We start from the raw sequence: 17,223 nt of genomic DNA, 5'->3' as shown, positions 1-17,223 counted from the left end.
AATTGCGTGCGTGACGTCATTTTTCACTCTCAGTGGAGCGAGTTTTGTGGCGGGCATCAAACAGCTGAGCAGTTCCTTAGCCTTATTAGTCTTTAAGTATGCGATTCACCAAAACTGGTGAGGAGACTTAAAGGGCAATTCCTCTCATCTCACCCTCTTAACCATCCCCCACCCCTTAATTAATTGTGCTGTGTGGGCGTAGTTTTTACAAAGGATCAACTTTGAGCTGTCTGGACCCTACCCCGAACAACACCCTCGTCACCAGAGCGGGCAAGTCTGCCTCAGCTTGAGGTCGTTGTAACAGCCAAAGCCTGCCTCTCGCCAGTCGAATGCGAGAAATCGAGCAATTCATCCGACGTTATTCCCAGTTTTGATATAGTAATTCAAAATAGTACTTTCATTCGTACAGAGGTACTATCAATTTTTTGCTTGCCTTTAAGTATAACGAGGATAAGATTAGGTTTCTTCCATTCATTTGCAAAACTTGATATGATTTTTTTTTCAGGTCAGATTATGGGTTGTTCCAATCCACACCCACACTGTCCAGGTACAATACTGTTATTTCCATCCAACCCTATTATATTTATAAATTCCCTCTTATCAGTTACTTTACTCGATAGATCGAAGGAAATACATCTAAGTATCTTCTCATAAACAGAATATATCCAAACAATATTTTGCTTATCAAAAAGTTCTCATCGTTGTCATGAATTTTCATCGGAGGGAGCAATACACTTTTTAAAAGCCACCTGTAAGTAAAAAAAAATGTAGCTGTGCAACGAGAAACTTAAACTAGAGTGCAATCAAACTTAAACTTTTTACTGTACATCTCAAATACAAGTGAAATATTTTTGTTATCTTCAGATTTGGGCGAGTGACTTTCTACCGCAAGAACCAGCAAAACAGGTGAGTCTTGATTAGAAATTTTCGGCCAATGAATTTTTTCCAGGCTAACGATTACCGCAAAATTCTTTAACTTACAGGTTTTTGGTAAGAGTATTAGCACGTCGTCATGCAAATTATACCCTATTCGAATTTGAATTTTTGTATCTATTATCCCCCCCCAGCAGCTTAGTGGGCAATAAATTTTTGCGTCCCGGCGCTCATGCTATTTTTTCCATAGTAATGTTCTATATAACAACCCATAGTTTACGTGGTGGTCATAAAAATAGTGGGGTGGGGGGCCAAACAGAATAAATCGGAATTTTCTTGTATCTAGAAAAGGACGTTGTCATTTCACAGGACACAAGCCAGCGACGCTACAAGGAAAAACATGGAAGCAATCTTCTCCTTGATTACGTCACCAAAGAACTCAAAGAAGACAAACGAATTATTGTGAAAAACAGTCACTGGGCGGCAATTGTACCATACTGGGCTCTATGGCCATTTGAAACCATTGTTATTCCACTACAACATAGACTCCGACTCATGAACCTCAGCAATGATGAGAAAGATTCACTTGCTAACATCATGAAGTTGTTGACGATAAAGTATGACAATTTGTTTTCTTGTTCCTTTCCCTATTCCATGGGATTTCATGGAGCGCCAACAGGGAAAAATTACGACAAAGAAAATGGGGATGATTTTTCTCATTGGCAGCTGCATTTGCATTATTTCCCACCCTTGTTGCGATCAGCAACAGTTCAGAAGTTTATGGTGGGTTATGAGATGTTAGCCCAACCACAAAGAGACATTACCCCAGAAATGGTGAGTTCAAGGCAACGTGTCAGTTAAATTGTTTCACGCGGGAAGATCATAACTCGATTGTTCTAAGATTATTAGGATCTTTTCCGTTTGTGCCCCACCCCAGTACATTATGCTCACCCAGTTACAGAGCACGTGTCGGTATATGGGAAATCTTTATGTAAAAATATGGCACGTGCCTCGGGGCACAAACGGAAAAGATCCGATTATTATTAATTGTTTTCGAACGAAGTTGAGACCTTTACTTGGAAAAGCTGTAGGTGATTTGGCAGTAGATAATTAAGCTGAAATGTTTAATTGCTCTCGAACGAAATTCATAGCAGTTACTGTAAACGTGTGTGTCTTTTTTATGCAAAATTTTCGCTTGACAATTTTGACTTTTCGAGTGACTTTTACGCCCTTTGACTTTTTGCGTTTCACGTGATCTAAAATTCTCTCTCAATCACAATTTCAAGCAGCGGAACTAAACTGGCGGCAATTTAATACTAAAAGTCAAATGAAAAGTGCGCCGAAACTGGTGCTATTTTTCACTTTAAATTTTAACAGTGGTATATGTTAACCTCTAATGTGGTTATTTGAGGCCCACTATTGAACTTCTTAGTCCCATTTAGCCCCCCCCCCCGCGACTGGAGCAGGCAGCCATTGATTAGAGCTCCCACTAGTCGTTCGAGAGCAATTCTTCCGACGTTTAGTCGGTTATGTTTGGTACTGCGCGTCTGGCAGGCCGGCTTTGTTGTTAAATCGAAGGGTCTATGCATGGACTTAATCGAAAACTTTGTATTAGCAAGTGCGCGGTTGGCGCCTAAAGAAATATCTGCCACCCAAAGAGAGAAAGTTACGAAAGATTAAGAACTGTTTTTGTGTCCTGTATGTTACTTCTGCTGGCTGGCAGTGTTTTGGCTTTATTGGGGCAAGATGAAGAATGGCAGTCCCCCGGTGAGACGATTCCTATTTTGATAGTAATTGGTTTCTGTGGTGTTTGTTTTTTCCGTGTGGTTGTTTTTTCAAGTGAAGTCCCCCCACGTTTTTGTTATTCATTGAGAAGAGAACAACATAATTTTTAGTTACATCTATTAAGCGACCATACTTCAGTTTCCGATATTGAAATTTAATTTGCAGTCAACAGCACAAAGATAATGCAAGATTTGAAAGTTTTTCCTCTTATTAGCAGTCAAATGAAAGATCTTTTGATATATAAGAAGAAATACATTTTAATTTGGGAAAAAATGACGAGAAATGGGAAAGAGAAAAGGAAACAAAATGAAAGTTTCTTCACTTCAAAATAATGAATGTACAATAAATAGTTCTAGCTTTGTTGAAAGCAGTGTGTTATCAGACAATTTAAGTCAAGGAAACCAATCCTCTGGATTAAAACAGTCATTGAGCAACTTGACAGTTGATGACTCTAACCCCCGTTTTCAAGTTCCCGTTGATGCAGTGCTGTTTGTCCTGATAGAAAAGACAAACTGTTTCAAATAACTGAAAAGCCACAAAAACAATAAAAACAGTTTTATTTAAGTTGGAGACCACAATTTACCGAATGGGTGTGCTCAAGGTACATTTGGGCATATCCTCAATTTAGCCCCTGACTGTCAAAAAAAGATTCCGTGATATAGCAGCCCGCATTGACGAGATAGTTTTGACTGGCGAAACAGGACTGAGTTCAAATAGCACAGAGGTCTGTCCTGGTGCATTAAACATGAGTCCTATTGAACTGCCAGACTTGGAAACAATTAGCAAGAAACAGATTCCAACACTACGGTACATACCTGTCCAATTTCGATTCAGTTGGTCTGACGTTCACCAAAACTATCGAGGGATATAACGCACAGCCAAACTGCAGAGAAAACTGGAAGCTCTTTGCCATTATTAAGTGAATATAAGGAGCATCTAATAGGTGTCGAAAGAAACACAAACGAAATCAGTAAAACTTATCGTCAAAACGGTTTGAGCGCTGGAAAGCGATGGACTACGCTGGACTTTGGTATGAAGCTGCATCAATGAAGCAATCAAGAAAAACCGTTACTGAAACCATAGAAGCACTTGCAGCTCGTGCTAAGGCGCTGTGCCTCCAAGGCTTATTCAGAATAGCAGCATAAAATCTGTCAACCGATGAAGTAGCGCCAGATAATATCCAAACATTCCGAGAGCTTAAAACTTTACACTTTCTGGAAGAACCTCGGCTGCAATTTCATGATTACAGCTCCCAAGCTCACCGGCTTGATGAGCCAACTGTATTTGGCCAAATAGAAGCCTTCCCCAATTTTTCAGCTGCTGGTCCATCTGAAATGTTCCCTGAACACCTTTGGACGCAGTTAATTGCGCTGCATGTGATCAATCTATACAAGCTAGTACAAGCATAACAAAGCTAGTGAATTTGGCCAGAACAGGTCAGCTCCCTGTGTCAGTGGCACCAGTTTTCCGCAGTGCTTCTTTGAATAAATTGAAAGGTGGTGTATGTGCGATAGCTGTGGGCAAGGTCTTGCGACGTTTGGTTGCAAAATGCATAGCCAAACAAACGCAAACAGAGTTAGTCCGCTGAACTGTTTTCATCTAAACAACTTGGTGTAGGAGTCAAAGGTGGAGCTGAAGGTATCATAAACGCGACCAGAATTGAAAATGAGAAATTGCAGCTTTTATAGGATGCAGGAATGTTACGGATCGATTTTAAAAACGCCTTCAATTCCATTAAAAAAGGTCAAATTCTAAATGCAGCTGTTACATTAAAGCCGAGTCTTGCATCATTTACATTATTTTGTTACTCACTGTCATCTTTATTATAGTAACAAATCTGTAATAAGTCAATCTGGAGTGAAACAAGGAGATTTCTTGGGTCCTCTGTTGTTCTCTCTAACCTTGTGACCTACAGTAGAAGAGATTGAATCAAAAATACCTAATCGTACGCAGCACTGTTGGTACCTTGACGATGGTAGTATTGATGGAACAGAACCTGAATTGAACGAGGCTTCAGCTATATTGACTGTCTCGGCAAAACGTGCGGCCTAGAACTCAAAAGAGACAAATGTGAGTTCTGGTCAAAAGGAGCTCTGAACACGATGGATAGCAAAATTAAATGAAACAGTAGAGACAGACTTGATTTATTGGGTCCTGCTGTTGGATCCCCCCGATTCGTTCCTTCCTTGATGCAGAAAAGATCGGAAAATTACTGGAGAACCTGTAGTACATAAACGAACCCTAGTGTGCTCTTGGTATTCTACGTAGTTGCCTAGGTTCGCCAAAAATGGCGTATTCACTGCGCTGCAATACACCAGAGGAAGCTGTAAAGATTTTTGAGGAGTTTGACTCGCTTCAAAGGACAACTTTTGAGAATATACTGGGAACAGTCTTGTCCAATGGTTCATGGCATCAAGCATGTTTGCCTATCACGAAGACTGTAATTGGAATCCGACGAGCGTCTCATCAGACAAAAGCAGCCTATATTGGTTCGATATCGCAGTCTGCTACATTAGCAGAGCTTATAACTGGCCATATTCCGACAGCAGATTACTTTTACCAAAATGATTGATGAAAAAAATGATTTGTCAATATCCCAGCCTACTCAAAGCAAAATACAGGAAGTCCTCGACAAAATTGCTCTCAATAAATTAATTGAAAATCAAACTTCAGAATGAGATAAAGCTCGTTTATTGTCACTCTCTGCCCCAATCAGAAGCCTGGTTATCGGCAGCTCCCATACCGACTCTCGGCCTCCATCTTTTGCCAAAAGAGTTTCGTGCAGCTGTGAAGTACAGACTCAAGGTACATTTGGGCATACGCTCAATTTAGCCCCTGACTGTCAAACAAAAAATATTCCGTGATATAGCAGCCCGCAATGACGAGATAGTTTTGACTGGCGAAACAGGACTGGGTTCAAATAGCACAGAGGTCTGTCCTGGTGCATTAAACATGAGTCCTATTGAACTGCCAGACTTGGAAACAATTAGCAAGAAACAGATTCCAACACTACGGTACATACCTGTCCAATTTCGATTCAGTTGGTCTGACGTTCACCAAAACTATCGAGGGATATAACGCACAGCCAAACTGCAGAGAAAACTGGAAGAAGCTCTTTGCCATTAGTAAATGAATATAAGGAGCATCTAATAGGTGTCGAAAGAAACACAAACGAAATCAGCAAAACTTATCGTCAAAACGGTTTGAGCGCTGGAAAGCGATGGACTACGCTGGACTTTGGTATGAAGCTGCATCAATGAAGCAATCAAGAAAAACCGTTACTGAAACCATAGAACCACTTGCGGCTCGTGCTAAGGCGCTGTGCCTCCAAGGCTTATTCAGAATAGCAGCATAAAATCTGTCAACCGATGAAGTAGCGCCACATAATATCCAAACATTCCGAGAGCTTAAAACTTTACACTTTCTGGAAGAAGAACCTCGGCTGCAATTTCATGATTACAGCTCCCAAGCTCATCGGCGTGATGAGCCAACTGTATTTGGCCAAATAGAAGCCTTCCCCAATTTTTCAGCTGCTGGTCCATCTAAAATGTTTCCTGAACACCTTTGGACGCAGTTAATTGCGCTGCATGTGATCAATCTATACAAGCTAGTACAAGCATTACAAAGCTAGTGAATTTGGCCAGAACAGGGCAGCTCCCTGTGTCAGTGGCACCAGTTTTCCGCAGTGCTTCTTTGAATAAATTGAAAGGTGGTGTATGTGCGATAGCTGTGGGCAAGGTCTTGCGACGTTTGGTTGCAAAATGCATAGCCAAACAAACGCAAACAGAGTTAGTCCGCTGAACTGTTTTCATCTAAACAACTTGGTGTAGGAGTCAAAGGTGGAGCTGAAGGTATCATAAACGCGACCAGAATTGAAAATGAGAAATTGCAGCTTTTATAGGATGCAGGAATGTTACGGATCGATTTTGAAAACGCCTTCAATTCCATTAAAAAAGGTCAAATTCTAAATGCAGCTGTTACATTAAAGCCGAGTCTTGCATCATTTACCTTATTTTGTTACTCACTGTCATCTTTATTATAGTAACAAATCTGTAAGAAGTCAATCTGGAGTGCAACAAGGAGATTTCTTGGGTCCTCTGTTGTTCTCTCTAACCTTGTGACCTACAGTAGAAGAGATTGAATCAAAAATACCTAATCGTACGCAGCACTGTTGGTACCTTGACGATGGTAGTATTGATGGAACAGAACCTGAATTGAACGAGGCTTCAGCTATATTGACTGTCTCGGGCAAAACGTGCGGCCTAGAACTCAAAAGAGACAAATGTGAGGTCTGGTCAAAAGGAGCTCTGAACACGATGGATAGCAAAATTAAATGAAACAGTAGAGACAGACTTGATTTATTGGGTACTGCTGTTGGATCCCCCCGATTCGTTCCTTCCTTGATGCAGAAAAGATCGGAAAATTACTGGAGAACCTGTAGTTCATAAACGAACCCTAGTGTGCTCTTGGTATTCTACGTAGTTGCCTAGGTTCGCCAAAAATGGCGTATTCACTGCGCTGCAATACACCAGAGGAAGCTGTAAAGATTTTTGAGGAGTTTGACTCGCTTCAAAGGACAACTTTTGAGAATATACTGGGAACAGTCTTGTCCAATGGTTCATGGCATCAAGCATGTTTGCCTATCACAAAGACTGTAATTGGAATCCGACGAGCGTCTCATCAGACAAAAGCAGCCTATATTGGTTCGATATCGCAGTCTGCTACATTAGCAGAGCTTATAACTGGCCATAGTCCGACAGCAGATTACTTTTACCAAAATGATTGATGAAATAAATGATTTGTCAATATCCCAGCCTACTCAAAGCAAAATACAGGAAGTCCTCGACAAAATTGCTCTCATTAAATTAATTGAAAATCAAACTTCAGAATGAGATATAGCTCGTTTATTGTCACTCTCTGCCCCAATCAGAAGCCTGGTTATCGGCAGCTCCCATACCGGCTCTCGGCCTCCATCTTTTGCCAAAGGAGTTTCGTGCAGCTGTGAAGTACAGACTCAAGGTACATTTGGGCATACGCTCAATTTAGCCCCTGACTGTCAAACAAAAAAGATTCCGTGATATAGCAGCCCGCATTGACGAGATAGTTTTGACTGGCGAAACAGGACTGAGTTCAAATAGCACAGAGGTCTGTCCTGGTGCATTAAACATGAGTCCTATTGAACTGCCAGACTTGGAAACAATTAGCAAGAAACAGATTCCAACACTACGGTACATACCTGTCCAATTTCGATTCAGTTGGTCTGACGTTCACCAAAACTATCGAGGGATATAACGCACAGCCAAACTGCAGAGAAAACTGGAAGCTCTTTGCCATTATTAAGTGAATATAAGGAGCATCTAATAGGTGTCGAAAGAAACACAAACGAAATCAGTAAAACTTATCGTCAAAACGGTTTGAGCGCTGGAAAGCGATGGACTACGCTGGACTTTGGTATGAAGCTGCATCAATGAAGCAATCAAGAAAAACCGTTACTGAAACCATAGAAGCACTTGCAGCTCGTGCTAAGGCGCTGTGCCTCCAAGGCTTATTAAGAATAGCAGCATAAAATCTGTCAACCGATGAAGTAGCGCCAGATAATATCCAAACATTCCGAGAGCTTAAAACTTTACACTTTCTGGAAGAAGAACCTCGGCTGCAATTTCATGATTACAGCTCCCAAGCTCATCGGCGTGATGAGCCAACTGTATTTGGCCAAATAGAAGCCTTCCCCAATTTTTCAGCTGCTGGTCCATCTGAAATGTTCCCTGAACACCTTTGGACGCAGTTAATTGCGCTGCATGTGATCAATCTATACAAGCTAGTACAAGCATAACAAAGCTAGTGAATTTGGCCAGAACAGGTCAGCTCCCTGTGTCAGTGGCACCAGTTTTCCGCAGTGCTTCTTTGAATAAATTGAAAGGTGGTGTATGTGCGATAGCTGTGGGCAAGGTCTTGCGACGTTTGGTTGCAAAATGCATAGCCAAACAAACGCAAACAGAGTTAGTCCGCTGAACTGTTTTCATCTAAACAACTTGGTGTAGGAGTCAAAGGTGGAGCTGAAGGTATCATAAACGCGACCAGAATTGAAAATGAGAAATTGCAGCTTTTATAGGATGCAGGAATGTTACGGATCGATTTTGAAAACGCCTTCAATTCCATTAAAAAAGGTTAAATTCTAAATGCAGCTGTTACATTAGAGCCGAGTCTTGCATCATTTACCTTATTTTGTTACTCACTGTCATCTTTATTATAGTAACAAATCTGTAATAAGTCAATCTGGAGTGCAACAAGGAGATTTCTTGGGTCCTCTGTTGTTCTCTCTAACCTTGTGACCTACAGTAGAAGAGATTGAATCAAAAATACCTAATCGTACGCAGCACTGTTGGTACCTTGACGATGGTAGTATTGATGGAACAGAACCTGAATTGAACGAGGCTTCAGCTATATTGACTGTCTCGGGCAAAACGTGCGGCCTAGAACTCAAAAGAGACAAATGTGAGGTCTGGTCAAAAGGAGCTCTGAACACGATGGATAGCAAAATTGAATGAAACAGTAAAATTACTGGAGAACCTTTAGTACATAAACGAACCCTAGTGTGCTCTTGGTATTCTACGTAGTTGCCTAGGTTCGCCAAAAATGGCGTATTCACTGCGCTGCAATACACCAGAGGAAGCTGTAATGATTTTTGAGAATTGACTCGCTTCAAAGGACAACTTTTGAGAATATAATGGGAACAGTCTTGTCCAATGGTTCATGGCGTCAAGCATGTTTGCCTATCACGAAGACTGGAATCCGACGAGCGTCTCATCAGACAAAAGCAGCCTATATTGGTTCGATATCGCAGTCTGCTACATTAGCAGAGCTTATAACTGGCCATAGTCCGACAGCAGATTACTTTTACCAAAATGATTGATGAAATAAATGATTTGTCAATATCCCAGCCTACTCAAAGCAAAATACAGGAAGTCCTCGACAAAATTGCTCTCAATAAATTAATTGAAAATCAAACTTCAGAATGAGATAAAGCTCGTTTATTGTCACTCTCTGCCCCAATCAGAAGCCTGGTTATCGGCAGCTCCCATACCGGCTCTCGGCCTCTATCTTTTGCCAAAGGATTTTCGTGCAGCTGTGAAGTACAGACTGGGCGCTACCATATATGAAAAACAAAGTGTCCCTATTGTAAAACAGGGTCTGTGGATACACTCGGTCATCATGCTTTTGCATGTCATGGGCGGGGCGATAGGATTTCGCGACACGACCGCCTAAGATTTTCCGCTTGCAGCGCTGCAAATCTGTCACCATTTTGCGAGCAGAGAAGCTTGATACCATAAGCAACTTCTCGACCTGGAGATGTGTGTTTACCTTGTTGGTCTGCTGGGCAACCGGCAGCTCTTGATATAACCATTACATCCCTACTGCAACCCAGTAATTTTTCAAATGCGACGAGGAAGTCCGGTTTTGCCCTGAGAGCTGCTGAAGACAGGAATTTGGAGCAATATTCCCAATAATGTGCCAACATAGGTGTTTAATTTATTTCCATGGCTCTTGAATCATTTGGTGGCCTCTCTGAGTTGGTCAGAAAGACATTGAAGTGAGTAGCTCTTCTTACTGATAACAGAAGTTTGTACTCAGCTGGTTTATCAGCTGTTTTTCAGCAGGCTTGCTCAATCGGTTTCAGTCACACTAATGCGAAGAAGGTTAGAATGAAAACACGCTTGATTTAATAAATTTATTTAATTATGAGTTTTCATTCTAACCTGAACAAAGTGGGGAGAATAGATAGATATATTTTATAACTGGAAAACTGAATTGAACGGTTGAAAATTGATTTGTTAAACTGGTGAATTGCTGTTTTATAAACCTAGTCATGGTAACCAAGTTAATTATTAATTAAGCATAGTTGACGTCAAAAGAAATAAATAATTGACTTAGTCTGAAAAATGATTTTGGCCTGCTATTACTTGACGCAAAAATGTATTTTCAACCAAAAAATTCATTCGGTTGCAATGCTGACGTTCCAAATGCTGTTTTATAAACCTAGTCATGGTAACCAAGTTAATTATTAATTAAGCATAGTCGACGTCAAAAGAAATAAATAATTGACGGAGTCTGAAAAATGATTGTGGCCTGCTGTTACTTGACGCAAAAAATGTATTTTTAACCAAAAAATTCAATCGATCGCAATGCTGACGTTCCAAATGCCAGAAATTACTGGCAAGAAGCCTCCTTGTTTCTATACAGCAATTACCAAGAAAAATGTGAGCTGGTGCTCAGCGAAACAGATATTAACGACAGTGAAGAGGTCACAACTAAAGGGATGATTTTTTCATGTTATTTTTTGGAGCTGCCTTGTTGACGCTGATTAGAACGATACATAGCCCGGGAAAATGCGTAAAACGTTTTTTTGCAAATATTCCCGCCGCTCGCGCTAATTTTATAAAAATTAAAGGAATGTATTGAAAAAAATCATTGAAACAGGGCAAAAGGTTGGCTATCAAGCCTAAAAAATGTATTGCGGACGCTCAACTTTATTTTGCCTATTTCAGTTTCAAAGTCTTTACTGGAAAACATTATTTATGGGGCTTTTTGGGCAACATTAACAGTTTTTAAGACAAAAAATTGGGAACTTACATGAGAAAACTGAGTTTTATGTGACGCCCTTAAATATTGCCCCCAAAGTTTTTTCAGTTTTCACGATTTAAATCTGAGCAGAGAGAAATTTGTTCACGAGGGTAGCACCATAATGCGAGTAGTTTCTACAACCATTATAGGTGCTAATAGGATGCAGATATTTATCAGCTGTCACAAATGTTAATAATGTGCATGAAGTGATCCGTAAGCTATTCTGCTTATCAGCCAAGCACGGTGGTTTGGGAATAACAAACCGCGCTTGCAAAGCCGAAGACAGTTCGCTGTATCCAGATAATCAGTTTTATAGCATATTCAATTGTAAATCCAACCGTGTTGAACGCTGAGGAACACAGATTACACTTCCATAATTCGAGGCATATATTTATGCAAAAATGGAAGTGGATCAATGTCAGCTATACCTTGAACTTTCAGATCAGCTAAATAAAAATGAGAAATAGTGGAAGTATGGAAACTTTAGAAGTGGTAATTCATGAGGCTGGACAGCAAAAATTTCTGAAAGAAATATTTTCTATATGTCCAAAAACAAATTTATATTAATATTGTGTTCTATCAAAGTTAATTCTGGTTTTATTTATGATTTGAGGGCAGTAGTTATCGACATTTGACGAAAACTGATGCTTCCATTTCATGTTCTTGATATTTGCACCGACAGAAACCGGTCACTTTCTACTCTAAACACTCATAGATGTCAGCATAAATATCTCAATCTTTTCATTGCGTATTTACACTCATGTGTCAAAGGAAATTTCGTGCCCAAACTGAGTCAATCTGAGCAGCACGGCCAGAAGCTACTGACAGCCATGCAGGTTGGAAGCTTTTGCTATCTTCAAGTATGGCTAACCGTTTCAAGTTTATTCGAAAAATCCCTGTGAAACCTCCAAATGTTTCGAAGTCTAGTGGACTAAACTGGACGCCCCCTTTTCCATTGAATATGTGAATGCCGGTCAATTTTGTTTCCTCCGCTGCTGCTAGCGTAGTCAGGCATCTGGAAAAGTATACTGGATTGCAGCGGTGAGTTAATAGTAATGTCCAGGTCTGCTGTTTGACCTGAATTGAAACTAGGCAAGAGTATCTCCTGCCGTATAATTGGTCTGGAGCAATAGATACTTCAGTTCTGATACGGGCGAGTAGTTATCTGTGGTATAGGCAGATGAAACTCTGTCTCTTGTTCAATCATTGAAGGAGATAGCGTGATTTCCAAGTACTTATAACGTACCAGACTTACAATGGATGTTCCAATTCAGACCGGAATTCGTTTGGCAGAGATATAGGTCGTGTGCCAACCAGGCTGCTGAGTGCTGAAGAAGGGTGTCAACCAGGCTTTTGATTATGGCGGAGAAAGAGATCAAGCGTGCTTTTTTTGGCTTCGACTTCATCGAGTTTGTTTAAGTCGAGTGCTTTTCGTTTCGTGCTTGGTTTGTCGCGAAATTGTTAAACTGGTTAGATAATCAGTTGGAATTTCTGAACTTGGACTTTTTTGCTCTTCTTTTTATCCACTTTTATCTACGCAACAATAATAAAAGCTCACATTCACTTGCTTCACATACACTGATTGACACTGTTTTTTCATGAAGTTTTTGACTTCTATGCTGGTCAATATTTTTGTTTGTTGTTTTCTATCCACATAGTCCCTTTAAAAGAGGTTCTACTGTGAAGTACAATTCCTAGTGACAGTTTTATAGTGAAGTTAATTTGTTTACTTTAGGTATTTCCTGATTCTCTTCTGCGTTTGATACAAAGTTTTTTCGAAAAAGTCTTTGAGTATTGTCCGTAATTAATTTTTGTTATTTTTTATTGCGTTTGTCTTGTCTCCTAGCCTCTGTAATGGTCGTTCTCATAGGCCGTCTTAAGAGGCGTTTTTTATTTAAAAATAGTTGGAGTTTATATCTTGCGAATTTTACTCATAGACCGTTTTTTCGAAGTGTGTGTGAATTTGAAAATTTTTCGTTTTTTTTCTAAATCATTATGTGGATGAGCGGGGTTGGATGTGCAAATGCATATTACCGACCCTCCACTTTTCAGATCAAGGGTCTATTGCTTTTGACATACATCAAAAGTTTTTAATAGCCGCCCTCATCTTCTCAGCCGGCTATTATAGCGCTCCTATTTTTTTTTACAATTCAAAGAATTTGAATTGTATTGGGGCGCTGTCTTTTTTTTCAGACCTGTTCACACATTTTCATGATTTTTGAAGTCAAATTGGAGTAGTGATTTTGGTCACGTCGAAACAGGAAATTGAGCGAAAAAGCGAGTGGTTTAGCGGCGTGAATTTTTTTCGCTCTAATTTTAAAGTAGAGTGAGAAAACGGTGTTTGAACAAAAATTCGGTTTCTCGGTAGTGGTTTTTTGTTCACATGCAGTAATTTCGCTCTGATTTTTACTGTTTTTTTCGATTTTTTGGATCGGATTTTTTTCTAAATGGTTTGTCAATCCATTCACAGCTCATTCTAGACCTAGTTTGAATTAATTTTTCATTTCTCGCTAGTGGTTTTTTGGTTCACATGCGTCATTTTGACATTGATTTTCTGTTTTTTCTTATTTTTTTGATCTGATTTTTTCTAAAATGGTTTTCGCATTTCACTCATAGTCCATTCTAGGTATAGTTTTTCTGTTTAGTCAATGAAAATTCTTTGAATTGTACGTCAGGACTTGTCCTGCTATGTTTTTTTACTTCGTCGAATAAAAAAATGTTTCGCTTTACCTCATTTTGCCGCTTTTTCAACATTTTGCGTGGGTTACTGGAGAGCCTCTAGAGACATAGAAATCATTCTGAAGAGATTTTTATCACGATTTCAGCAGCATTTTCTGATAGTTTGCAAGTGATTTCTTTTTTTTTAAATTTTTTGGTCATTTTCGAGTTAATCATCGATCTTCAAGGACCAATGAATATTTTTCAGGTTTTGCAGATATAATACTGGACCCATTTCAGAAACAAAAATTGATTTTGAAAATATTTTTGAAATAGGTATTTTTAAAGGGAAAAATTTTGCCTTAGTTTTGAAAGCTTCGAGTTTTAGCACTGAGTATATTTTGTTTAATTTTGATTCTTTTAAATTTCTCAATTTTTTGAGATGATTTTGTTTGTGTTCTTGCTGTAATTGTTCAATTGATCTGCTGGTCAGATAGAGTACGTCTGAGTTTTTCATTCAATTCTTTTAATTGTGTTTCAGGACTTGTCCTGCTATGTTTTTTTACTTCGTCGAATAAAAAAATGTTTCGCTTTACCTCATTTTGCCGCTTTTTCAACATTTTGCGTGATATCTTTTTGACTTCTCTAGGCTAGTTTCTCTCTTCTCTCATTCTCCTAAAAGTGATTTTGAACATCAGTTGCTCAGCAAAGCAATTCAAAATGAACAGAGTCAGTATAAAAAATTGAAGTCAGAAGTAGAAACGGGATAAACCCATAAAGCCCAATTTTAGATGACCGCTATTTGAACGTCGTTACTATAAGTCTTAGTTACCATCTCTAATGCTTATTGGTACTGATAGTAGCCCCTGTAGCCTCTCTCTAAGAAACAAGTACGTTATATTCAACTACGAAATGCCATCAAAATAAATCGGACTGAAAATTATCTTTTTACAAAAATCTTTTTTTTTCAATATCTTCTATTTTTTCAATCCCAATCATGCTTATTGGAATCAACGGCGGCTATTTTCCGGCAATCTGCCGGGTATATTTTTAATAGCTGCCCTCATCTTCTCAGCCGGCTATTATAGCGCTCCTATTTTTTTTTACTTCTTCGAACTTTTTTTCGCTATACCATTTTGCCGCTTTTTCAGCATTTTGCGTGAAATCTTTTTGACTTCTCAAGGCTAGTTTCTCTCTTCTCTCATTCTGCTAAAAGTGAATTTAAACATCAGTTGCTCAGCAAAGCAATTCAAAATGAACAGAGTCAGTATAAAAAATTGAAGTCAGAAATAGAAACGGGATAAACCCATAAAGCCCAATTTTAGATACCCGCTATTTGAACGTCGTTACTATAAGTCTTAGTTACCATCTCTAATGCTTATTGGTACTGATAGTAGCCCCTGTAGCCTCTCTCTAAGAAACAAGTACGTTATATTCAACTACGAAATGCCATCAAAATAAATCGGACTGAAAATTATCTTTTTACAAAAATCTTTTTTTTTTCAATATCTTCTATTTTTTCAATCCCAATCATGCTTATTGGAATCAACGGCGGCTATTTTCCGGCAATCTGCCGGGTATATTTTTAATAGCTGCCCTCATCTTCTCAGCCGGCTATTATAGCGCTCCTATTTTTTTTTACTTCTTCGAACTTTTTTTCGCTATACCATTTTGCCGCTTTTTCAGCATTTTGCGTGAAATCTTTTTGACTTCTCAAGGCTAGTTTCTCTCTTCTCTCATTCTGCTAAAAGTGAATTTAAACATCAGTTGCTCAGCAAAGCAATTCAAAATGAACAGAGTCAGTATAAAAAATTGAAGTCAGAAATAGAAACGGGATAAACCCATAAAGCCCAATTTTAGATACCCGCTATTTGATCGTCGTTCCTATAAGTCTTAGTTACCATCTCTTATACTTATTGGTATTGATAGTAGCCCCTGTAGCCTCTCACTGAGAGACATGAGTATGTTGAATTACGAATTGACATCAAAATAAATCGCACTTAAAAAGTTTGTATACAAAAATCAATTTTTGTTGATATTTTCTTTTCTTTCAATCCCCATAGATTTATGGGAATCAACGGCGGCTATTTTCCGGCAATCTGCTGGTTATGTTTTGGAGTTTTCGTCTTTTAAGTTTTTATTTGAAGCTTGATATCAGTCAAAGAAAATTGTAGCATATTTGGAGTTATCTCGCTTTGGGCTTTAAGAACTTCTCTACAACAAAAGATTGCCAGTTCAACAGAATATAAACAACATTACTGCTACGTTTGGAAATTTTCACAAGAGATTTTAAAGATTTTAACTTTACATTTAGTCACAGGAGCAGTATAGAGAATTATACGTTATGCTAGAGCAATTTCCTGCTTTTTAAAAAAATACTTTTGGTTTCATGACGTTACCGTCATGCAAACATCTATATTTTGACATCTATCTGCTGACCAACTTCTGTTTTTGTTCAAGTCTGCCAGCTATAATTGTGTTAAGGAAAACAAAAACCGTTTTTAACATTTTCGTTTTGTGTTATTATTTGTCTTTACAGGCGGCCGATTACCTGAAGATTCAATCTACTACTCATTACACTCAAGAGTCAAATGAAAATCAACAACAGTTATAGTTATAAGATTGTTGTGATGTTTCATAAACACTATAAGGTGCAGTATAATTAGTGGTGGCAGTATTTCAGTTAAATATTAAATTATTTCAAAATTTTCTGTAATTGAGGAAATAAATTTTAATATTTATTGATAACCAAATGAATTAAAGGTGAAAGATTATACATGTCAAATTTCCTATATTGGTTGTTAGAAAGATCTCGGCTTGCGAATGACCGGACCTCAAAACTCTATCGAAGTATAAAGATTCGTTGTTATCATTTGAACTAACCAGGCCACAACAATTAAAAGTTTTTTAGTCAAAGTTAATCAAATTTGACTGACAGGAGTTGAGTTGGTGAAATCCCAATTAGACTTCAGCCAGAATAAATAAAAATGGGACACTATTTTCGGCGTATCTTCTATCAAATTAATTTTCAACTAGCCAAGTGGAACTCACTGAATCCAATTTAATTTTAACTAAATCGATATATTTAAGACGAACCGCTGTTCTTCGAATTTCTTTTTAATAGCCGCACAGCGATAGCTGGGGCTATTATTGGCCTTCTCTTGGTTTTTTACAATTCAAAGAATTTGAATTGTATTGGGGCGCTGTTTTTTTTAAGATGTGTTCACACATTTTTCAATGACTTTGATCTTTCAAAACGGGATAAACAGGTAAAGCCCAGTGGGC

At 38.7% G+C, this 17,223-nt stretch overlaps 1 protein-coding gene across 1 annotated transcript in view; it reads left to right on the top strand.

The window, feature by feature from the left end:
• The window catches only part of LOC142349856 (galactose-1-phosphate uridylyltransferase-like), a 23,053-nt gene extending 6,341 nt beyond the window's left edge, over positions 1–16,712 (top strand). Inside the window, exons 4-7 of the mRNA XM_075401673.1 lie at positions 506–544; positions 863–906; positions 1,243–1,707; positions 16,478–16,712. Coding sequence (XP_075257788.1) covers positions 506–544; positions 863–906; positions 1,243–1,707; positions 16,478–16,552 — 623 coding nt within the window. The 3' untranslated portion in view covers positions 16,553–16,712. The remainder of the gene's footprint in view (positions 1–505; positions 545–862; positions 907–1,242; positions 1,708–16,477) is intronic.
• The last annotated feature ends 511 nt before the right edge of the window (positions 16,713–17,223 follow it).

This window comes from Convolutriloba macropyga, chromosome 11 (genome assembly GCF_964194025.1).
Source record: "Convolutriloba macropyga chromosome 11, txConMacr16.3, whole genome shotgun sequence".
Lineage (NCBI taxonomy): Eukaryota > Metazoa > Xenacoelomorpha > Acoela > Convolutidae > Convolutriloba > Convolutriloba macropyga.
This window is presented reverse-complemented; position numbering and strand designations above follow the sequence as displayed.